The sequence below is a fragment of the Pseudorca crassidens genome, chromosome 1 (assembly GCF_039906515.1).
Source record: "Pseudorca crassidens isolate mPseCra1 chromosome 1, mPseCra1.hap1, whole genome shotgun sequence".
In the NCBI taxonomy this organism is placed as follows: domain Eukaryota; kingdom Metazoa; phylum Chordata; class Mammalia; order Artiodactyla; family Delphinidae; genus Pseudorca; species Pseudorca crassidens.
Genome location: NC_090296.1, coordinates 145,382,307 through 145,402,228, shown reverse-complemented (window position 1 = coordinate 145,402,228; position 19,922 = coordinate 145,382,307). Strand labels below are relative to the sequence as shown.

The window sequence follows — 19,922 nt, the reverse complement described above, 5'->3', positions numbered from 1 at the left end:
ACAGAGGGTAGTGGAAACACGATAAAAGACATCACAAGGATAAAATCAACCATGTGTAAAAAGCAGAAAATTATATGGGTCAAATAACCTGTCAAATGACAATGAGAAGAAAGTGGAAGGGGAAACTACTTTAGAATAAAAGACTTCTGGGACATAACAACACAATGCAATATTGCAATGTATGGACTTTGTTTGGATCCTAATTCAAAGAAATCAACCAGAATATTATTAGGATATTAGCTGATAATAAAGAATTCCTAAAACTTTCAAGGTATAGTAATGGCTTATATGTCTATGTTAAAAAGGAGCCCCTATCTCTTTGAGACACAGACTGAAGTACTTACAGATGAAATAATATGATGTCTGGGATTTGCTTTAAAATAAGCCAAAGGGAGCTATGGGGCAATGAAGAAAGATTGGCCATTTGTTAAATGTTGAAGCTGGGTGATGGGTACACAGGGGTTCATTGCACTACAATATTCTACTTTCGAATGTTTGAAAACTTCTATAATAGAAGATTAAGCAAAAAAAAAAACCCAAAACTTTTATGCTCACACTGGGCTTCAAGAGCTTGTTTAATATTTTTTACTGAGCTTCCTCTCACCCCCTCCCCTTAGATCAAATCTCAGCTGCACAGAAAGGTAGAAGCTGCCCTTCACAGATGAGTGATATATACACCCTCCAGTTTGCAGGGATTTAAGTCCCTTCTGTCGTACAGTTTGCCAGCCTCTTGAGTTTGGCCCCAAGTTGCTGTGAGGTGCCCATTTCACCCACAGTTGCTTTTATTCCAGCTTGAACAGTCTTGTTATCTGTTGCCTCCTCCACCAGATGCTACACCTGCCCCCCCAAATCTCCACCTCATCCAGTGTGATGTCAAAGTCCTTTGTTGTGTCATGAAACAGGACTGCCTGGGGATAGGGCACCATGGAGTCCTATGACCCCCACCCAATGGAACACAGGCTGAGTCCCCATTCGCCTGTCCAGCCTCCCTGCTTGGGATGGGGCAGTGGGGGGCCGGGGAGAAGGGACAATTTTCCCAAACACCTCAATGACAGTGGGTTAGGATCTGAGACACACAGTCAGCATAGAGCAGGAACAGGTCAACCTGCAGGAAGTTTAGGCCTTCTTGGCTGAGATCTGGATGCACAGGCTGGCAAAGGTAAAAGGCCGGGCTTTCTGCCATTGTGGATTGGCTGATTGGTGTAAGGTTTCCCAGTCATTTCTTCATTCACTCAACCAATATTGAAATCTATGTTGGGGGAATTCCCTGGCAGTACAGTGGTTAAGAGTCTGCACTTCCACTACAGGGGACACAGGTTCGATCCCTGGTCGGGAAACTAAGATCCCGCCTGCTGCGTGGCACAGCCGAAAAAGAAAAGGGAGGAAGAAATAAATCTATGTTGGGAGTGGAACTACAGCAATGAACACATACACGTCTCCTACCCTTATGGGATCTACCTTCTAATGGGGCAAGGTGGGTGATGACAAATAATGCATTAGTAATACATTTCAAATACTAGGGAAAATTAAACAGGGTGTGGTGATAGAACATGAAGGGAGCTGTTTTAAACTAGGGTGAAAAGGCCTGTGAAAGTAACATTTGACCTGAGGCCTGAATGGCAAGGACCCAGCCAAGTGAAAATCTGGGGACAAAGAACTAGTAAGTGCAAAAGCCTTAGATTAGCATTTACAAGAATGGAAACAAAAGATTTAAGCTAGCGAGCATTAGGATGGTGGTGGATGAGGTAAATGGAAAACATATCCAAGCTAGCAATAAAAGCTTCTAATATTTCATAGTCCCCTGGGGAAAGGACACAAATGATTTACAGGAGTTAGAAATGCATATTTAAGCAGTCAAATAGCATCTTGCTCCTCTAAGTTATTTTTTTTAAATGAATTTATTTATTTTTGGCTGCATTGGGTCTTCGTTGCTGCACGCAGGCTTTCTTTAGTTGCAGTGAGCGCGGGCTACTCTGCATTGCGGTGCGCAGGCTTCTCATTGCAGTGGGTTCTCTCGTTGCGGAGCACGGGCTCTAGGCACGTGGGCTCAGTAGCTGCGATGCGTGGGCTCAGTCGTTGTGCTGCATGGGCTTAGTTGCTCTGCGGCTTGTGTGGGATCTTCCAGGACCAGGGATCAAACCCGTGGCCCCTGCATTGGCAGGCAGATTCTTAACCACTGCACCACCAGGGAAGTCCCTCCCCTAAGGTTCTAATGGCAAATTACCCTTTTAAAAATCATAATTATATTGACGTTTTTATTATAAGTTACATGATAGTGACAAAGCAGTGAGAACAAGGGCCTTATCTGTCCACTGCTCTATTACCAGAAGCTGGATTCCCTAACTTTGACTGGCATGTGATAGGGCCTTGCCCATTTCTACTGAACAGATGCTCAAGTTAGCAGTAATCAGTGATATAATTGCCACGAATGACATTTGCAATAGCAACAAGACACATGACCAGGCTGTCAGTGACGGTTGGAATATCAATGTTTTCATTAGAAAAACATCCTGCATGTATTTAAATTCTGAGTAGCCAATTTTTGCTGGTAAATTGTTAAAATGAGACATTGTTGAGAACTGTCATTGGACTCTATGTTGCTTGAATATGTCTCCATTTGTCTTTTGATAATCACTTTCTGATATTAATAAAGTATTCTAAAAGAATCAGTGAATTAACAGAAATTATGCCAGGCAGTGATAGATTCCTGGAATTTTAGAAACCTTGAATTAGGAATCAGACCTGGGTTCAAGTCCCACTGCTGTCACTCACTTGCAGCTATGTGACCTTGGGCATATCCAAAAACCTTTGACACCATATTTGGGTTTTTTTTCATGTATTTATTTACTTTCATTTATTTATTTGGTTTGCACCGGGTCTTAGTTGTGGCTCGTCGGCTCCTTAGTTGCGGCATGCATGTGGGATCTAGTTCCCTGACCAGGGATGGAACCCCTGGCCCCCTGCATTGGGAGCGCAGAGTCTTAACCACTGCGCCACCAGGGAAGTCCCAAGACCATATTTGTAAAAGGGATCTATTATCTATTCTTGCCTAAATCACAACACCCTTGTAAAAATCTGATTAAAGCTGTAAAATAAGATACTACTTAAGCTTTTGGAAGTGGCTGGAGGTAACGTTGAAAGCCTGTAAAGCCTTTGCCTGCTTTGCATTTTTTGTTTGGTCAAATCCCCACAGCCCCATTTTGTTTTAGAGCCCTAGCAACTAAAAGAGGAGCTGCTTTAGACTGGGTGTTTAGGGAAGGCCTAACGTCCAGTTTTTGGCTGTCGAAGTCCATCACTGAGCAGGGCTGACAGGCACAGAGCCCTTTATTAGGGATTCCTCTGGCCCCATCTCTCTCCCAATATTTAGACAAGGGACCCTTTGCCTCTTCCCTTCCCTTCACAGGTAAACCCTCCCAATCCCAGAGAGCATCAATCAACACAGACTGCTACATTTTACTTTATTTTGCACATAATGAAGATAACTGACTAAGCAGTTCCAGAACTGTTAGTATTCATTAATCAAGAAGTAAATGAGGTGAGAAGACAAACTTTTAATTTCCTCCCAAACATACTGGAAGTATCACAGAAACTTGTAACAACACATGCAATACAGGCTGGTTTCAACATACAGAGAGCCCAAGCAAGAAGGCTGAGTCCTGAAGATCCACGTGGGTCACAGGAGGAGCAGTGCTCCAGGAGGCTGGAATCTACCCAGTCACTCACCCCGCTCCCACACAGAACTACCCTGTGAGGTTCTCTGCCCTCTGTCAGGTTCAAATCCAAGAAGCTCTTTCATCCCACATTCCAGGCTCATCACTACCCTCCATTCCAAGGTGGTTAATCCACACACAGAAATCCAGGCAGAACCAAATACACTTGCCCAGCTGTGTTTCATGTGGCATTTCCACAAGCCAGGCTCCAGCTCAAATTCTGTACAGGAAGTTCCCATTGCTGTCAAAGAACTCTCGTCCCCTCTGCACGACTTTGTTGCTAAAGTTCTGGTCACCTGGCTCCCCTGCCTTCAACTCTGCCAGCTTCTTGTCACTTGGCAATCCATCACTGTCAGTTCCTCTGGTGCCTCCACAGTCACTGGTGAACTTCTGCAGCTCTCTCGGATGACCTGGGGCTGCAGCAACAGGCACAAAGCTCTTCTCCTCCTCCAGGCCCTGGATTCCTTTATTCCTTTCCTTCTGTCTCCTTGGTGTATTTGTTCTGTGAGTGTTCAATTCTGTCACTTTCAAAGCTGTGCTGTGACCATGGCCTTTGGATGAGGCTTCATCCCCGGGCATCGGCAAAGAGCCTGATACAGAATGGCTTGCAGAAAGCGGTGCTGAGGTATCCCCAGAGCCTGGGAGCTGCTGGAGTGAGCGGGTAAGCCCAATTTTCTTAAGGACTTTTTGATCCTGCTTCAGTTTCTGCTCCAATGTGGGCACAAACTTGCTTTTTAAAACCCTTCGGATCACATCAGTGCTGACATCAAAGCCTTCAGCCAATCTGGGAACTGACCAGGACTCTGCAAATTCCCTGTGTAAATACCTATGAAAAAAAGAAGCAGGTTTTCAATCTGTGAAGAAGTCTCCTATCAGAACAGTTAACTGATAATACTAGTGCTAAATACATAACAGGAAGAGGGCTTGGAAAAACTGCAAATGCAGTGTTTATCTTCTGCTACTAAATGGCTGCGGTCCAGTCCTGTGTGCTAACAGCGACACCCAACTACTCTTAGTCATTTCATTTCATATCAACTGAATTCCTCTCTCACTGCACGGCAGGCCCCAGTTAGATCCTGGGGATGCATGATGACTGTCTTTCCCTTCAAAGAACATACAGTCTGGTGATGGAGACAGATACAGTAACATACAAAAACACTATGAGAAATATCCCAGCAGAGGATGCTGTGAGAGCACCGAGGAGGGAGAGGCAGGGACAGGCTATCACCACATTTGCGGGGTGGCCCAGGAATGGCTTCAGGAAGTCCATGCTAGAGCTGGTCTGAAAAGATGAGAAGTTGTCATAAGCTGGCAGAGGGGAGGAGAGGAAGAAAAGGTCAAAGGTACTGATGGTAGAGTGAGCAGCAGGTGGAACACGAAGAAGCACATCACCTTTGCTGGGAACAGCTCAGTCTGTGTGACGGGGCGGCAGGAGCAGGGTCATGTCACGCTCAGGGATTCCGGAGCCCATTCCAACGCAACAGTGAACCAAGGACGGCGTTTAAGGAGAAGAATGCCATGAGCAAATTTTCATTTTGAAGCTCAATCCAGTGGTAGTGAAAGAGGGCAGTCATCAATTAGATTCCCTGAACTATAACCTGCTTAATGAATAATAACCTGTAACCTGCCTTTACCGACCAAGCTTGCTTTAATTGTTCATGCAAACTGCATAGCCTCCAAGCTTCACATAGCCTAGACAATGTATCACAAGACTCCTTTAACTGCCCCCTATAGATAACACCTCTGACCATGGGTCACTCTGGTAACAGTTGCTTAAGTTTTTGTTCAGGAACATGGGGCTAGTTTTGCCCAGTTCAAACTAGTTGAGACCACGGACCATTCAGCTGGGCCTGTACAAGTGTCCAATGGGTGACCTTTCAATGTCAAGGGCCAAAAACTCCATCCTCAGATCATGCTAATGCTGCCCACCATTTTCTGAACATGCATCCCATGAAGAACCAGGTAACTCAGAGCACCAATTACTTCACCTTTTTCTAACATTTAATCACCTTTCCCGAAGCCTCAGACCACCCTGTTTCTTTACCCCATAAATATCCTAAAACTCTTTCTTCAAGGAGGCAGATTTGACACTTGTTCTCCCATCTCCTTGCTTGGCTGCCTATGAATAAACCCTTTCTCTGCTGCAAACCTCAGGGTCTCAGCAATGGCTTGCTGTGCATCAGGCAAATGAATCTGGTTCAGTAACAGTAGTTTCTCAGGGCAAGACTAGAGATGGAAAGATCAGGCAAGAGGCTGTCACAGTAATCCAGGCAGTCAGAACCGAGACAGTGGCAATGAGAGCAGAGGAGGAAAGAGACTTGAGGAATATTTTAGGAAGGCCAAGTGGTTACACTTGGTAAGGAACTAAATACTGGGCGAAGAAATAGGCTGAGATTCAGCATCTTTTTTTTTTTTTTTTTTAGTTAATTAATTAATTAATTTATTTTTGGCTGTGCTGGGTCTTTGTTGCTGCACAGGCTTTCTTTAGTTGCGGCGAGCGAGGCCACTCCTTATTGCAGTGCGCGGGCTTCTCATTGTGGTGGCCCCTCTTGTTGCAGAGCACAGGCTCCAGGAACGTGGAGCTTCAGTAGTTGTGGCATGCGGGCTCAGCAGTTGTGGCTCACAGGCTCTAGAGCGCAGGCTCGACATTTGTGGCACACAGGCTTTGTTGCTCTGCGGCATGTGGGATCCTCCCAGACCAGGGCTCGAACCTGCGTCCCCTGCATTGGCAGGTGGACTCCCAACCACTGCGCCACCAGGGAAGTCCCAAGATTCAGTATCTTTAGAGTGGGTGATTGGTGGGACCATTCGGGGTTATAGCAAAAATAGGAGCAGAATGAAATTGTCAGGGAATAATGATGAATTCTGTTTTGTACATGTTGAGTTTAAGGAACCTGTGTGACAGCCAAACAGCGATATCTAGTGCACAGCTGACTATATAGGGTTCAGAAGAAAAACATGGACTGGACATGATAGATCTGGAAGTCATAAGCCAATAGCAGGAGTGGTTGAAGCCATGCAAGTGGCTGGCATTAGGCAGGGAAATATTCAGAGTGAGATAAATGACCAAGGACACAACTCTAAAAACTATAATAATTAAGATACAGGAGGAAGACGGGGAGCCCATGGAGGAAACAGAAACAAGTCCTAGAAATAGAAGTGAGTGGTAGCCTGGGTCAAGGGAGAATTTCAAGAATGCAGACAAGGTCAAATGCTGCAGAAATGTTAGTCACACTAAAGCCTTGAGTGTCAGTTATGCCTAGCACTGAGGAAGTCACTGGTAGATTTGTGGATAATAGTTTCATTGTTGTGATGAAACAAACAAAAATGAGGGTAGGGAGCCAGGGAGCCAGCAGGGAACTAAAGGAGGAGGGAGTGTAGTATAGCCTTGACAGTTGGGTTTCCTTTTCTTTGTAACCCAAGTGACTGACTTAAGCTTTGCTTGCCAAGGTATGCACTTCAAAGATGGCTATCTCCAATAAACACACTGCCAGCCACACAACTAGATAAAAAGCCAGGCTTCCCCCCACCCCTCCATTGAGGCGCGTTTGTTTTAGAGATTATGGTTGGCTTCAATAACTAACCACTTGGGCCACTTGCTTTTTTTCTTCTTGCGCTTTAAATTCCTGTTAAGGAAATTCCCTGGTGGTCCAGTGGCTAAGACTCCATGCTCCCAATGCAGGGGGCCCAGGTTTGATCCCTGGTCAGGAACTAGATCCCACATGCTGCAACTAAGAGTTTGCATGCGGCAACTAAAGATCCTGTGTGCCGCAACTTAAAAAAAAAAGACCCCGCATGCTGCAACTAAAGATCCCGCATGCCGCAACAAAGACCTGGCACAGCCAAAATAAATAAATAATTTAAAATGAAATTTTTAAAAAAATTTTAAATTCCTGTTAAATTCACCAATAAAGAGTGAGCCCTCAAAACCCTAAGCCCCCACCCTCAACCCCAATAAAAGAAGAACCCCAGGCCCTTGCACCTCTCTCTACCCATGACCTTGCTGTGTGGCCTCAGGTGTGTCATGTAATTTCCAGGTCCTGTAAATAATAACCCTCCCCCCCCACCCCTCATCCCTCCCCCCACCCGGCAGTTTTCTGATGGTTATTGCTGAAGGGCATCTTGCAGCCTTAAGAACCACAAGGGCTGGCTCAGCCACAACACTGGTTTTTGACAGACTGAGATCGGCACACAATATGGACAACCTTAAGTTGACAGATGTAGGTCCCTGAGAAATTAGGTAGGGATTTGACCTAGAGCACCCAGAGGACTGGTCCTAGACAAGTGAAGGACTACCACTTCCCCAGAGGTGTGAACAGAGTACAAGATTGAGAGTGGAAGGTAAGGAGGAGACCAAGAAGTTTTAAACAGTTCTTACCTAATAGCCTGTTTTTTCTCTGAAATAAAAGGATATTTATTGATCACAAAAGGGGAGGTGACAGGTGGGAAGATGGAAGGGTTGAAAAGGCTGGTGTTCAACATAGGAGAGGAAGCTGACAGGAGAAAGCTGCTACAGGCTCATAAAATCTTGATCAGCTCTACAAAACGCCCTTTATTCTAAGTCTCAATTCCAGAGTTATTCTGATGGGAATGGAAAAAGGAACATGATCTACAAAGGACTATTTAGCAATATTTATCAAAATGCAAGTCCATTTGCCCTTCGGTTCAGTAGCAACCCTACTTCTAGGAAGGTATGTAACACATACATTTATGTAAGTGTAAATACTTCTGGCAGATAGTTAGAGTATACAAAGTTATGCACTGGAGCACTATTTGTTACAGCAAGTGAGTGGAAACAATTCAAGTGCCCAGCATAAAAGACTGGTAAAATAAACTACAGTTTACTAAGCATCTACAGAAAAGAATGAGGAGCTCTCTCTTGGGAAGTGAAAAGAGCTTCAGAATATATTAAGCGAACAAAGCAAAGTACAGAACAGCATTTCTAGTATTCTACTGTTTGTGATTATAGAAGTGAAAAAAAAATTCTGTATTCATACGTGCTTGCTTCTATTTGCATAAAGAAACCTAGAAAATGACCCAAAAACCTATTAAAAATAGTATCCATAGGAGACTAGGGGGGATTAACACCTCTCAATGCGTATGCCCTGTTATACTGTTCTCATTTTGAGCCATATGTATTATCTATTCAAAACAAAAAACTTAAAATTTAAAAAAGGATCTCTTTTCTAAGATACGGAGCCTCTCTTCAGAGCAACGTAACCATGGAAGCTCCATCCCTGGTCCTAGATCAAGAACGTCATGATCTACTTACTATATACGGGTTAAATGTTGCGACGCCTGTAACTTACTATTTTAAAATTTCGGCAAAAAACGAACCGTGTCATAACGTTAAAAACTATTACATCTAGATGGCGAGCTCATCGACGTTTATCTTATTACTTGACTTTTCTGTTAGAAATCTTGAAAGATAAAAAGCAAAAAATACAAAAACAACGTTCTAAGTTCTAAGCCCCAGTATCCTTCACTTCTCATCACAGCAGATCCTAACTGCCAACAGTCTTACCGGATCTGCTCCATGGCTTCCCACGTCAGGGTCCTGGGCGGGGAACCTGGCGCCTCCATTTGCTTCCGAATTTTCTGGAACCGGATAGCTTTTCTCTGTCGTTTCAGGGCGCTGGGAGAGAGAACCAATGGCAGAAGCCATGCGTGGAAGCCAGATGGGTGGTTTGAGAGCCCTGGGCTAAGTCAGAGCGCCCAGCCCGCTTCTCTTTGCAAGGACAACCTGGCCATGTCTGTCAGCCTAGACCTGCTCTGAACACCGCCCCAGAAATCTAACACCAAGAACAACAGCCCATAAGCTGTTGCCGAACTCTTTAAACGGGTGACGAAATACGTCCTTGGTGAAGGGACTCGTGGTCCCAAAGGAGCTAACAGCTGCCCCTGTGCCCCTGACAACGGGTGAGAAATAAGTACCGCCGCAGGACGCCCGGCGCCAAGGGGGCGCGGCCTGGGGCGCCCAGGCCCGAGGCCCTGCTTCAGGCTGAGGGCCCGGGAAGGAGCCGGTACCTCTCCACCTTCTGCAGCTCCCGCTCCTCCGGCTCCCAGTCGGAATCGGGGTCCGGCTCACGGCCGACAGATCCCGGGATCGCCACGCCCCGGGTAGCAAACCCACAGCGAGCGACCGCGGCACGGACACCCCCGCCCAGCAAACAGTTCAGAGAAACCGCCATGTCGACAAGAAAAAGCCCTCCACCACCCCCGCCACAGGGTAGCTCCTGAAGCCAGGGGGCGGGACCGGAATTGGGCGGGAAGCTGAGGGGCTGGTGCGTTTTTTCCGCTTCCGTCTGAGGGCGTGACTTCTGGGCTTGAACTGCTTTGCCACCCGCCCTCACCCGTTGTAATTACAGAGCAGGCTTCTGGTTTTCATCTTAAGTGCAATGGTGTACACTTGTAAACTAGCACTCCAAGTTATCATAGTCTTTTAGGTTTCTGATTATAGAGTAGTATCTGTTAATTACAGAAAATTTAGAAGAGCAAAAAGAAGATAAAAACCTCTAATCTTACTGTGAAATAAGCATATTGGCTATGAGCATGGACTCTAGGGCAGGACTTACTGAGTTTGAACGCTGGCTTTGCCACTCATTACCTTGTTCTTTCTTTATTCCTTCCTTTCCTTCCTTCTTTGTTTTAGATGAAAATGGGATCATATAACATTTTTAAATGGCTGCCTAGTATTCTGATTCTATGATTGTACTGTTGTTTTTTAAGTTCAGTAGTTTTCAACCTTTTTTCCTCATTGAAAGACATGTGCACAGTCCAGTCTCGTGGGAATACCTAGGGTATTTACAGTTATACTTCACCTTCATTCACACAGACATTTGAGTGCCTACTGTGTGCCAGGTCCTCAGGATATCATGGCAAATCAGATACACACTGGCCTGCATATCACAATGCAAGTGGTGAAGAGTGATACTATTACAGGAATAATACTCACTCTACTCAAGTCATTTTTATTATTAACAAATTATAATTGAGTATCAGCAACACATTACCATGTTTGTAACCCATCTTACAATTAAAACAACAGTGGGTAAACAATACTGATTTAAACAATAACCTATTATTGAATGACTAAACTATTTTCTCTGTTTCATAATTATAAGCCTTCTTAGGTAATGGTTTCTAGAGGAGCTTTGTTGAAAATAAAAAAAAAAAAGAAAGAACAAACCCCATAAAGTTCCTTACATGCTAATAGGAAATAGCTATAAAATGCATAAATAGCTGTAAAATGCATTGGTAAGTAGGATACAGACAGTGTGAAAGTTATGCTATTGTCTGGGTAAAGGGAGAAAACAATTTATATAAATACATGTATATATGTGCATTAAATGTTTGTGAAAGTATACACATGACCCAGGGAACATTGATTGGCTCCAGGGAGGAAAACTGAGTAGCTGCAGGAGGAGGGTAGGAGAGAGACTATTCACTGTGTCTTTGGAATTTGCATAGATAATGCATCACTTATCTATGATATGTGGTGTATTATCGATGCAAAAAAAAATGTTTTTAATAGCTAATCAACCCCAGACTGCCTTCTCCATCTAGAGAAGGACTTTTACTCTCAGGAAAGTAATAAGGTAAGCTACACAACTAAACACACGTCAAACACCTGAGGCCCCTGGCTTCTCTTGGCTGTTGGTGGCACTGGAAAAGCCGCTCCTTGACTCGCCACTTATCCTCTTCTGTCACCTTTCTTTTGTCACAGCCCTGGAGGTTGACAAGGGTCATGGTATCACAGAGAAGTGCATCCTTCACTTCTCGATCAAGTTGTGAGTCGGTGGTGAAGCTTGGAGAGTGGTTTACCTGCCGGGAGGAGTCATTATCCATCCCCTTCCTAGACCACCTGAGCAGGTCATGATTCTTGCAGGCCCAGCTGGAGGTTCTAGGAGAGACATCCGCCTCCAGTGCCCCCCCCCCCTTTGTGGCCTCAGCCAAGGAAGCTGGATGTTCTGACTTCCAAGACCACAGGACTCTGCCACAGAGATCCCTCCAGTGTATAGGCTGGTGAGAGCAAATCAGACAGCCTGACTCTATAGCGATAGTGTCCTTAAAGGCAAGGCTTACATGAGGAACTTTTGGGATCCAAAACCTGAGTTCCTACGGTGGAGACCAGAGACCACCAAGACTGGATTTAGCAGGTCAAAAGTGCAAATGTCTTACACCTTCTGCTAGATCCTATCTACCCCAGTGCCTCTGCATCCCCCATTCTGTGTTCCACCACTTGAGTACACTCCTATCCCAGGTGTCCTGTTCAGGGGTGGACCATGGTTTTGCAAAGCCCAGGAGATAATCCTCACCTCCAGCAGCCAGGGCTTCCGCTTGTGGTCCAGCAAGATGTCAAAACCAAGGATCTCAAAACAGGCACATGTACCTCCACTCAGATACTGGGGAAAACAGGTTCGGTAGCTGTGGCAAAGAATAGAATGTGCTGAGATGATGGCTTTGATGATGATGTCCTCAATATCTCCCCACAGCTCTCGGGGGTCGTAGCTGTACTCTCATAGCCAGGCGTTGAGTGTTGACAGCTTCCTGTGAGGCCCAGTACTCAGAGGAAGATCAGTGGGGCCGGGCTGCAGACAGGAAGCTCCCTAACACTAATCCTAATTCCATGCCTAGGTTCCTTGTGCTTTGAGGGGTTGCCGCCAGCTTGGAGCAGGGTTTAATTATAGGGTGGGGTTTGGGGCTGCACTTGGTGGTCAGGCACAAGACAGGGGTCTATAAGGGTTGAGCCAGCTCAACCTCCCAAGGGCCAACTCAGCTCTGCTGAGACTGTGGGGCTAAAGGGCAGAAAAAGAGGAGAAAACAGAGTAGGGCATACCTCTTACTGCCCACAGCATCATCCCGGACAAAATTCTCATTGTGTCTGTTGACGGCATAGTTGGTCAGGTGCATGCAGATGTCATCCTGGGAAAAGAGTGGCCCTGTGGTCAGGCTACTTCCATGCAGTTCTTCTCTCCAGCCATTCGTTGCCTTCTGATTACCTACCCCACCCCTGGATGGCTCATCTCTTGTCCCTCTTCATAGAGGACTGTTCTGTAAGCTCCTGGGGAAGGGGTGTGCCCTTCCTGCAGGCATGGCTTTTCTGCAGTCAGCACCCCCTAAATGCTGTCCTTCCAGCCAAGTGCCAAGGCGCTCCAGGCTTCACTCCTTGTTCATGTGTGACAAGCTAGCTGTGTGACAAGCCCCTCTACCTGGTTTCTCCACAGAACCTCAGCATTCGTGGCAGTGGAAGAGAAGAGGGTGCTGCCCTGCTGGCTGGCCTTTTTTTTTTTTAAGGATTTTTTTTTTTCTGAAGAATTTTTTTTTTATGTGGACCATCTTTTAAAGTCTCTATTGAATTTGTTACAATATTGCTTCTGTTTTATATTTTGGTTTTCTGGCCAGGAGGCATGTGGGATCTTAGCTCCCCGACCAGGGATCAAATCCATACCCCCTGCATTGGAAGGCGAAGTCTTAAACACTGGACTGCCAGGTAAGTTTCCCAGCTGGCCTCTTATCAGGTTGCTGTGGCTGGGCTCCACGTAGGGCATGGTGGTAAAGGCGGCCAGGCCCTCCTCATACATGGAGATCCGAAGAGGCTCACAGGATATGATCAGGACATACATTCGCATGTCAAACTTGAAGCCATCAATGAGGAAGGGCTGAGAGCATGCAAACCCACCAGGGAAAAGTAATAATACAGTGTTCACTCAGTATCTGCAGGAGATTGGATCCAGGACCCCCACCCCCCATGGATACCAAACTCCACAGATGCTCAAGTCCATTGTATAAAATAGTGTCAGCCCTCCATATCCACGGGTTCCACATCTGCAGATATGGAGGGAGGGCCGACTGTACTTTTGAAGTACTTACTATGTACCATAAACTGTTGTAAGCACTTCAATACATAATAACTCATTTAATTTTCACAGTAACCAAAAAAAATTTTTTTTTCACAGTAACCATATACGGTAGTTACTGTTTTTATTTTTTTTGCAGTACGCGGGCCGCTCACTGTTGTGGCCTCTCCCTTTGCGGAGCACAGGCTCTGGACGCACAGGCTCCAGACGCGCAGGCTCAGCGGCCATGGCTCACGGGCCCAGCTGCTCTGCGGCATGTGGGATCTTCCCGGACCGGGGCATGAACCCGTGTCCCCTGCATCGGTAGGCGGACTCTCAACCACTGCGCCACCAGGGAAGCCCTAACCTTCTCTTTTCAGCTAAAACTTCCCTTTTACTTCCATCCCCCTGAGACATTCTAGGTCCCAGAGCCAGAGTCTGGTGGGAACTGAGATGGCGAACCCTTTCCTCCCCCAGAATCTCAACCTGGGGAGCCAGGCTCACTCACTCTGCAGGGAGGCACCAGATGCACGGGAAGATGTTACACTCAGTAGGATAGAGTTTCTGCATGCGGCTGAGGTTCTGAGCCAGCAGATCTTTGTGGCAGATTTCTGTCATGCCAGGGAAGTGGTTGACTTTCTGAAACAGAGCCAGTTGGTTATACTATCGCCCAGAGTAAGGGGCAGTTCCTGGGGCCTGAACATTCCAGATAGCAGTGGAAAAGGACTGGGGAGGTCAAGGGAGAAGTCACAGTGGAGGTAAACACTGCACCTAGTCCCCAAGGGAGAAAAGGAAGGCTCCCTAAGGCAGGTGGGAAACTGCTGCTTGGCCTCTCCCCAAAACACACATACACAGCAAGGTTAGCAAATGAGGGTCGGTGAGAAGGGCTAGCCAGGACTTTGGGCCTTCTAGCCACCTTATAACATCCCTCAGACTACCGGGGACTAGCCCTATAGGAATAACTGGTGCGGAATAACACAAAGCAAATGAGAAAACATTTCCCCAAAGAGAAAGGAAACTAAGGAGCAGCCCCAGGGAATGCACGGCAGTGGCACTCTCAGAGGGCAAGGCATTGCCAGGGTGGCCTGCTGGAAGCCCCCGCCCCGCTGCTCTGGCCCTCAGGGCTGGAAGGTTCAGTGCTCTCTGCTTTTCCCCCCCATGAGCTGTGTGAACTGAGTATTTCTGAGCCTCAGTGTCCTTAATATAAGGGTATCTTTTGGGAATTGCCTGGCGGTCCAGTGGTTAGGACTTGGTGCTTTCACTGCAGGGGGCACGGGTTCGATCCCTGGTCGGGCAACTAAGATCCCACAAGCTGTGGCCGAAGCCAAGAAAACAAAACAAAACAAAAAAACACATAAGGGTATCTTTTTGAGGATTTAATGAGGTGAGAATGTAAAAGCACTTAACAGTGTCCGACCTCAGTAAATGCTGTTATCGTTACCCTCATCTCACAACTGCTCTCTGCATGCCCCTTCTTAGGGGCTTTTTGAGCGCTTCTAGCAGTCTCTCACTCTCGCTCTCACTCCTGCTCTCCCTCTTCTCCCATAGTTCATGGGATAGGTGATAGTCTCAGCTCCCTGCTTGCCTTCTCTCAAAATAAGCCTACAGACACTTTTGTTTGCTAACCGCCACAAAGACCCAATTAGAGGATAACAAAAATACCATGAAGAAGTAATATCTGGGGCTTCCCTGGTGACGCAGTGGTTAAGAATCCGCCTGCCAGTGCAGGGGACACGGGTTCAAGCCCTGGTCGGGGAAGATCCCACATGTGGCGGAGCAACTAAGCCCGTGCGCCACAACTACTGAGCCTGCGCTCTAGAGCCCATGCTCTGCTGCAAGAGAAGCCACCGCAATGAGAAGCCCACGCAACCGCAATGTAAAGTAGTCCCCCCAGCCCCCCTCCCTCCAAGGGGCAAAGAAACAGAGACCCAGTGCAGCCAAAAATAAATTAATAAATTAATTTAGAAAAGAAAAAGAAATAATATCTTCTTGTGGACCCTGGTCTATCTTTCCTGACTTTCTTGCTGCCATGCAGGACCCCACACTGACTCTTAATGGATGTGGAGTGCTAGGCTAAGCTGCTTAGAAGGCTGGATCGTTCAGCTGGCTCTACTGTTAACTCTGAAGCTCCCAGTCTTCCCCCTAAGATAGGCTCACCTGCCCTGGAGGGACCAGCTGAGCTTGCTTCCAGGCAAGCAGCATATATTGAGACAGGATGTGGCCAGCAGACACTTCCTTCAGATAACAGAAGCTCCAGAGACCCAAGAGGAGAATATTTCCATTGGTGCAGAAGCCCCTGGCCATGGCCTTTCCTGCTCTGCATAGGGGTATAGCCACCAAGAGTGGCAGCCTGGGGTGCCTGGGTGCAAGGGTAGGAGTAGTCATTCTGGGGCATAGTTCCTTTAGGATCTTGGGTCTGGAGGTTGTGCCTGAAACCTCTTCATGTCCATGATGCGTTCCAGTGAGACAGAGCAGTCTGTCCAGTACACAGTCCACTCTTTGTCCTCCCCCACCTCCTTCAGGCCACACATTTGGGCTGCCCGACGCACTGTGGAGAGAGGGAGGTCAGTGGAGTCAGCCTGGGCACTGGCAGCAAACCTTGGGACTGCAGCTGGGTTGGGTAAGGAACAGACCTGACCAGGGAGTGGGAATGAAGAAGGAGGTAGTTCCTACCTCAGCTCTGCTTACCTCAGTTTAGTTACCATTGCGACAATTCCAAGTTCATGAGGCTGTCAGGGTCCTTCCAAAATTTGACAGAAAACTATAGACTGGATCTCTGTTCCTGTCAGTCCTCTCAATTAGGATGGTTTCTGGCCTGCAGAGCTGACCCTCGGAAGGGGTCACACTGGCGCCTCACACTTTGGGGCACCCGTAGATGCCAGTGGGGATGAGGGGAGGAAGAAATGACTAACGTAGCTGGTGATTTTTCTTTTTTCTTAATTGCTGAAGCCACCTCAAAAGTTACCTTGAAAAAACAGTTTTAACCTGGTCTCATCTCATCTCTGGTAAAATCTGGGGCAGGGTGGGGGGGAGGGATGGTGATTTTTGTCATTTTTTCTCTTGTTAGCTAACTGGAGATTCCTACTCTACTGCTGAGACTAACTGGAACAGTGATGTGTCAGCTACTGGTAGCTGAGCCAGGAGGCTCAGTACAGGTTATAGGCCAGCCTAACAAGATCCAGGGGCTGGGAGCAGATTGAGGGGACCACCTCCAGAGTGAAAGCCGCAGCCCTAAATGTCCTCTCATGCCCAGTGGTGTGAGTGACGAGCTGGGTGCTTACCACTCTCATACTTGCAGTTGGTCAGATTGATGGCCAGGGGTCTGGAATGGAGGAATAGCAGAAATCAGGCAGAAGGAGAGAAGGGCCCTGGGCTGCCAGGCACCCAGAAGAAGAGACACCCAACAGATTAACAGTGCAATTCATTTTCTTTAGAAGCCACTTAAAGGAAAGACCAGGATGATATAAACGTGCTGAAATTCTAAACTAAGCCAGCCGAAGTGATTCTGAATTTTGTTTTTGTTGTACAAAAAGGCTAATGACCTCCTGTATTTCCTGTTCTCTTTCCTAGGCTAAAGGGAAGACTTCGGATCCCAGCCCGACTGCTGAAGGGCAGAGGGTTACTCTCTGGAGCTGGGCAAGTGAGGGGGTCCAGGGAACGGTTACCTGTGTTTCCACCTTCTCTTTCTCCTCCCAACTTCTAATTCATCTGGGTCAGCTGGGGTTATGATTTTCTTTGGTATTTTCTTGGCTACAATGGATAAAGGAACTCCATTCCTAAATGCATTAGTCAGCCTTCGAGAGTGCCTGCTGAGAAGGGTTAGAAGGGATGGTAGCTTCTCCTTTAACACACTCCTCGGATTCCTCTTCTTCACCATAGTTTTCCTCTGATTCGCTGGTCTTACAGGTACTTGGCTCCATCCTCTTAGATTCTGAGGAGAGAGGGGTGGGAGTGAAATGTATATGACTTCCCTCCAGGCCCAGGAAGGACGGCAGGAATCCACCCAAGGACCTTCATGGTGTTATAAGGGAATGTTGCTGCTCCTTCAGAACAGAGCAGTCCCACTACAGCATGGGATGTTTCCAAATAGGTAATGGGGTCCGTGGAATGCCTATGAGATGTTAGATTCGCTGACAAGCCCCAATTATCCAAGATCACTCCATACAATACTCTGGGGTGCATGCAGGAGCTGAACTGAGCTGGCAGGGACCATGACCATAGCTTTTTTGTTCTTGAATGTAATGGGGGATGGCTGGAGGTGCTGGGGGGGCCTTCACTTTGAAAAATAGAGCTGAAGACCAAAGGTCGCCTAGGCCAGCCTTTTCCCTGTCCCATGATTCAGTTTCTCCATACAGACACACTGGGGCCAGGCACCCAATGGCCAAGACCCCCTGGGCTCTGACAGCGGAGGGGAAGCCCCCGACGGACAATGCCCACCGCAGGTTCCGAGAGCGGAGGGGCTGCCGGGTCCGCCCCTATCGGCCTGGTGCTGGACTCAGCTGGTCGCTCACGACCGCCCTTCGGCCGGCTCTCGCTCCTTCCCGGGCGTTGCTGGGCCTCCGGGACCGCTTCCTTGTTCCACGGGAATGGCTATCCCCGGCGATCGCGAGGGGGGCCCGCTGCCCCCTGCACCCGGGGTTCACACCTATCTTGGAGATCCCGGCTGCGCCACCTTACGAAAGCAGGCTGCCGCCGCCGCCGCCGCCATGGACACGAGGGCGGCCCCCATTGGAGAAGCGTTCTGGGGGCGGGGCCTTTCCGAGAACCACACCCACTTTGGCGCCAGCAGAGGCCATATTGGGCGGGTGCCTGAGACGTTTGCCCCTGGGCTGCCGTAGGAAGCGCAATAGAGCGCCTGGCACTGGAGGGCGGACTCTTGCGGCAACTGACCCGATGCGTGATAGGACTTCTAGTCCTTCCGCTTTCACGCCAGTTCGCACGAGCCCCACCCCCTTTCCTGACCCTTTCCTAAATCCGCGGGCCAAGCTCCCGGAATTTGGCCAACGCAGTGTTCGGGACGAGAAGCCCCAATTATCCAAGTAATTAGTAACCATTAGTAACCATGTCTCGAGCAGTCCCAGCACTTGGGAGGGACGGCCGTGATTATCACACGTGCCCTGAAGGTACTCATCAGACTGCTCCTTTACTCTCGCCATCTTTTCCTGATGTCCATCCGCTTTACCTCTGATTGCCACCTCCACCAAACTCCGCCCAATTTGTCACTTTAAGATTATCCCATGTGCTTAAATCTAAAGGACACTTAAAAAATTTCGCTCCTCTAAAAAGACATGTACATTTTCCGATTCATAGATTTCTTTACCTCCCTTCAGTGTATGATACTCTATTACCCCCTCCTTGAAATGGCTTTGGAGTCCCTTGCCTTTCAGGACGCACAATTTTCTCACTCTTTCTGACTCCACTTCTCACCCCACACTGACTCTTAATGGATGTGGAGCGCTAGGCTAAGCTGCTTAGAAGGCTGGATCGTTCAGCTGGCTCTACTGTTGGCTCTGAAGCTCCCAGTCTTCCCCCTAAGATAGGCTCACCTGCCCTGGAGGGACCAGCTGAGCTTGCTTCCAGGCAAGCAGCATATATTGAGATAGGATGTGGCCAGCAAACACTTCCTTCAGATAACAGAAGCTCCAGAGACCCAAGAGGAGAATATTTCCATTGGTGCAGAAGCCCCTGGCCATGGGGCTTCTGCACCAATGGAAATATTTAACGTTCCAGGCACATATTTAACAGATATTTAACGTTCCAGGCACTGTTCTAGTACCTGAACCATCATTTCTTGCCTGAATTGCCACCATTAAGCAGCCTCTTAATTGGATTCCCTTATTCTATTTTTCCTTCCTTCATCCATCCATCCATCCACTGCAGCTTAAGTATTCGCCCTAAAATGCATATTTGTTACTCCCCAATTTAAAACTCTTCAAGGTTTCCCATTAGATCAAGTCCAAAACCCCTTAGTACAAAAGACCTTCCATCAAAAAATAAAACAAACAAAAAGCAAGCAAAGCGGTGGAGAGGCCCTGAGCTGGACTGTCCCTTCTTACTTACCTACTGTGCTCAAAGCCCAGGGCTCTGGATACAAAGGGTCTTCTAAGTGTTCCATATTCAAGCTCAGAAAAAGCTTCCATAAATCCCCTTCTAGACGATTCACAAAGTATTCATGGCTAAGAAGTACCACCACAAAGAAAACCTATTTGACTTTTACTTTTTGTGGAAAAACTTATTTGGGGCCAGAGAAGGCTTTCCTCTGAACATTAATCCTAAGGAAAAACTGGGGAAATCCTGGTATTTGGACTCATCACCTTCGACACACAAAGTCCACTTTACTCTAATGGTCATCTGCACTCCCTTCAGAGAGTGA

At 47.4% G+C, this 19,922-nt stretch overlaps 2 protein-coding genes across 2 annotated transcripts; both read right to left on the bottom strand.

Moving 5' to 3' along the window:
- Positions 1-3,441: 3,441 nt before the first annotated feature.
- NGRN (neugrin, neurite outgrowth associated) lies at positions 3,442-9,975 on the bottom strand. The gene is made up of 3 exons (XM_067696984.1): positions 9,738-9,975; positions 9,235-9,345; positions 3,442-4,536 (listed from the first exon to the last, which is right to left on the bottom strand). Exons 1-3 carry the CDS (start codon positions 9,899-9,901, stop codon positions 3,924-3,926), a joined length of 888 nt encoding a protein of 295 aa, XP_067553085.1. The 5' UTR covers positions 9,902-9,975; the 3' UTR covers positions 3,442-3,923.
- Positions 9,976-10,661: 686 nt separating this feature from the next.
- On the bottom strand, positions 10,662-17,469 carry TTLL13 (tubulin tyrosine ligase like 13). Its single transcript, XM_067696956.1, is given in 7 exon segments — positions 10,662-11,534; positions 12,029-12,137; positions 12,550-12,635; positions 15,979-16,097; positions 16,831-16,871; positions 17,215-17,337; positions 17,339-17,469. Coding segments are annotated over 7 exon segments (822 nt in total). The 3' UTR covers positions 10,662-11,321.
- Positions 17,470-19,922: the final 2,453 nt, after the last annotated feature.

Bases quoted from the DNA above. Each gene is read 5' to 3' on its own strand.
- NGRN (XM_067696984.1), bottom strand. From the start codon at position 9,901: ATGGCGGTTTCTCTGAACTGTTTGCTGGGCGGGGGTGTCCGTGCCGCG. The intron at 9,346-9,737 runs GTACCGGCTCCT...TCTCTCTCCCAG, and splicing joins GAGCTGCAGAAGGTGGAGAG to CGCCCTGAAACGACAGAGAA. The intron at 4,537-9,234 runs GTAAGACTGTTG...TTTTTTTCATAG, and splicing joins GAAGCCATGGAGCAGATCCG to GTATTTACACAGGGAATTTG.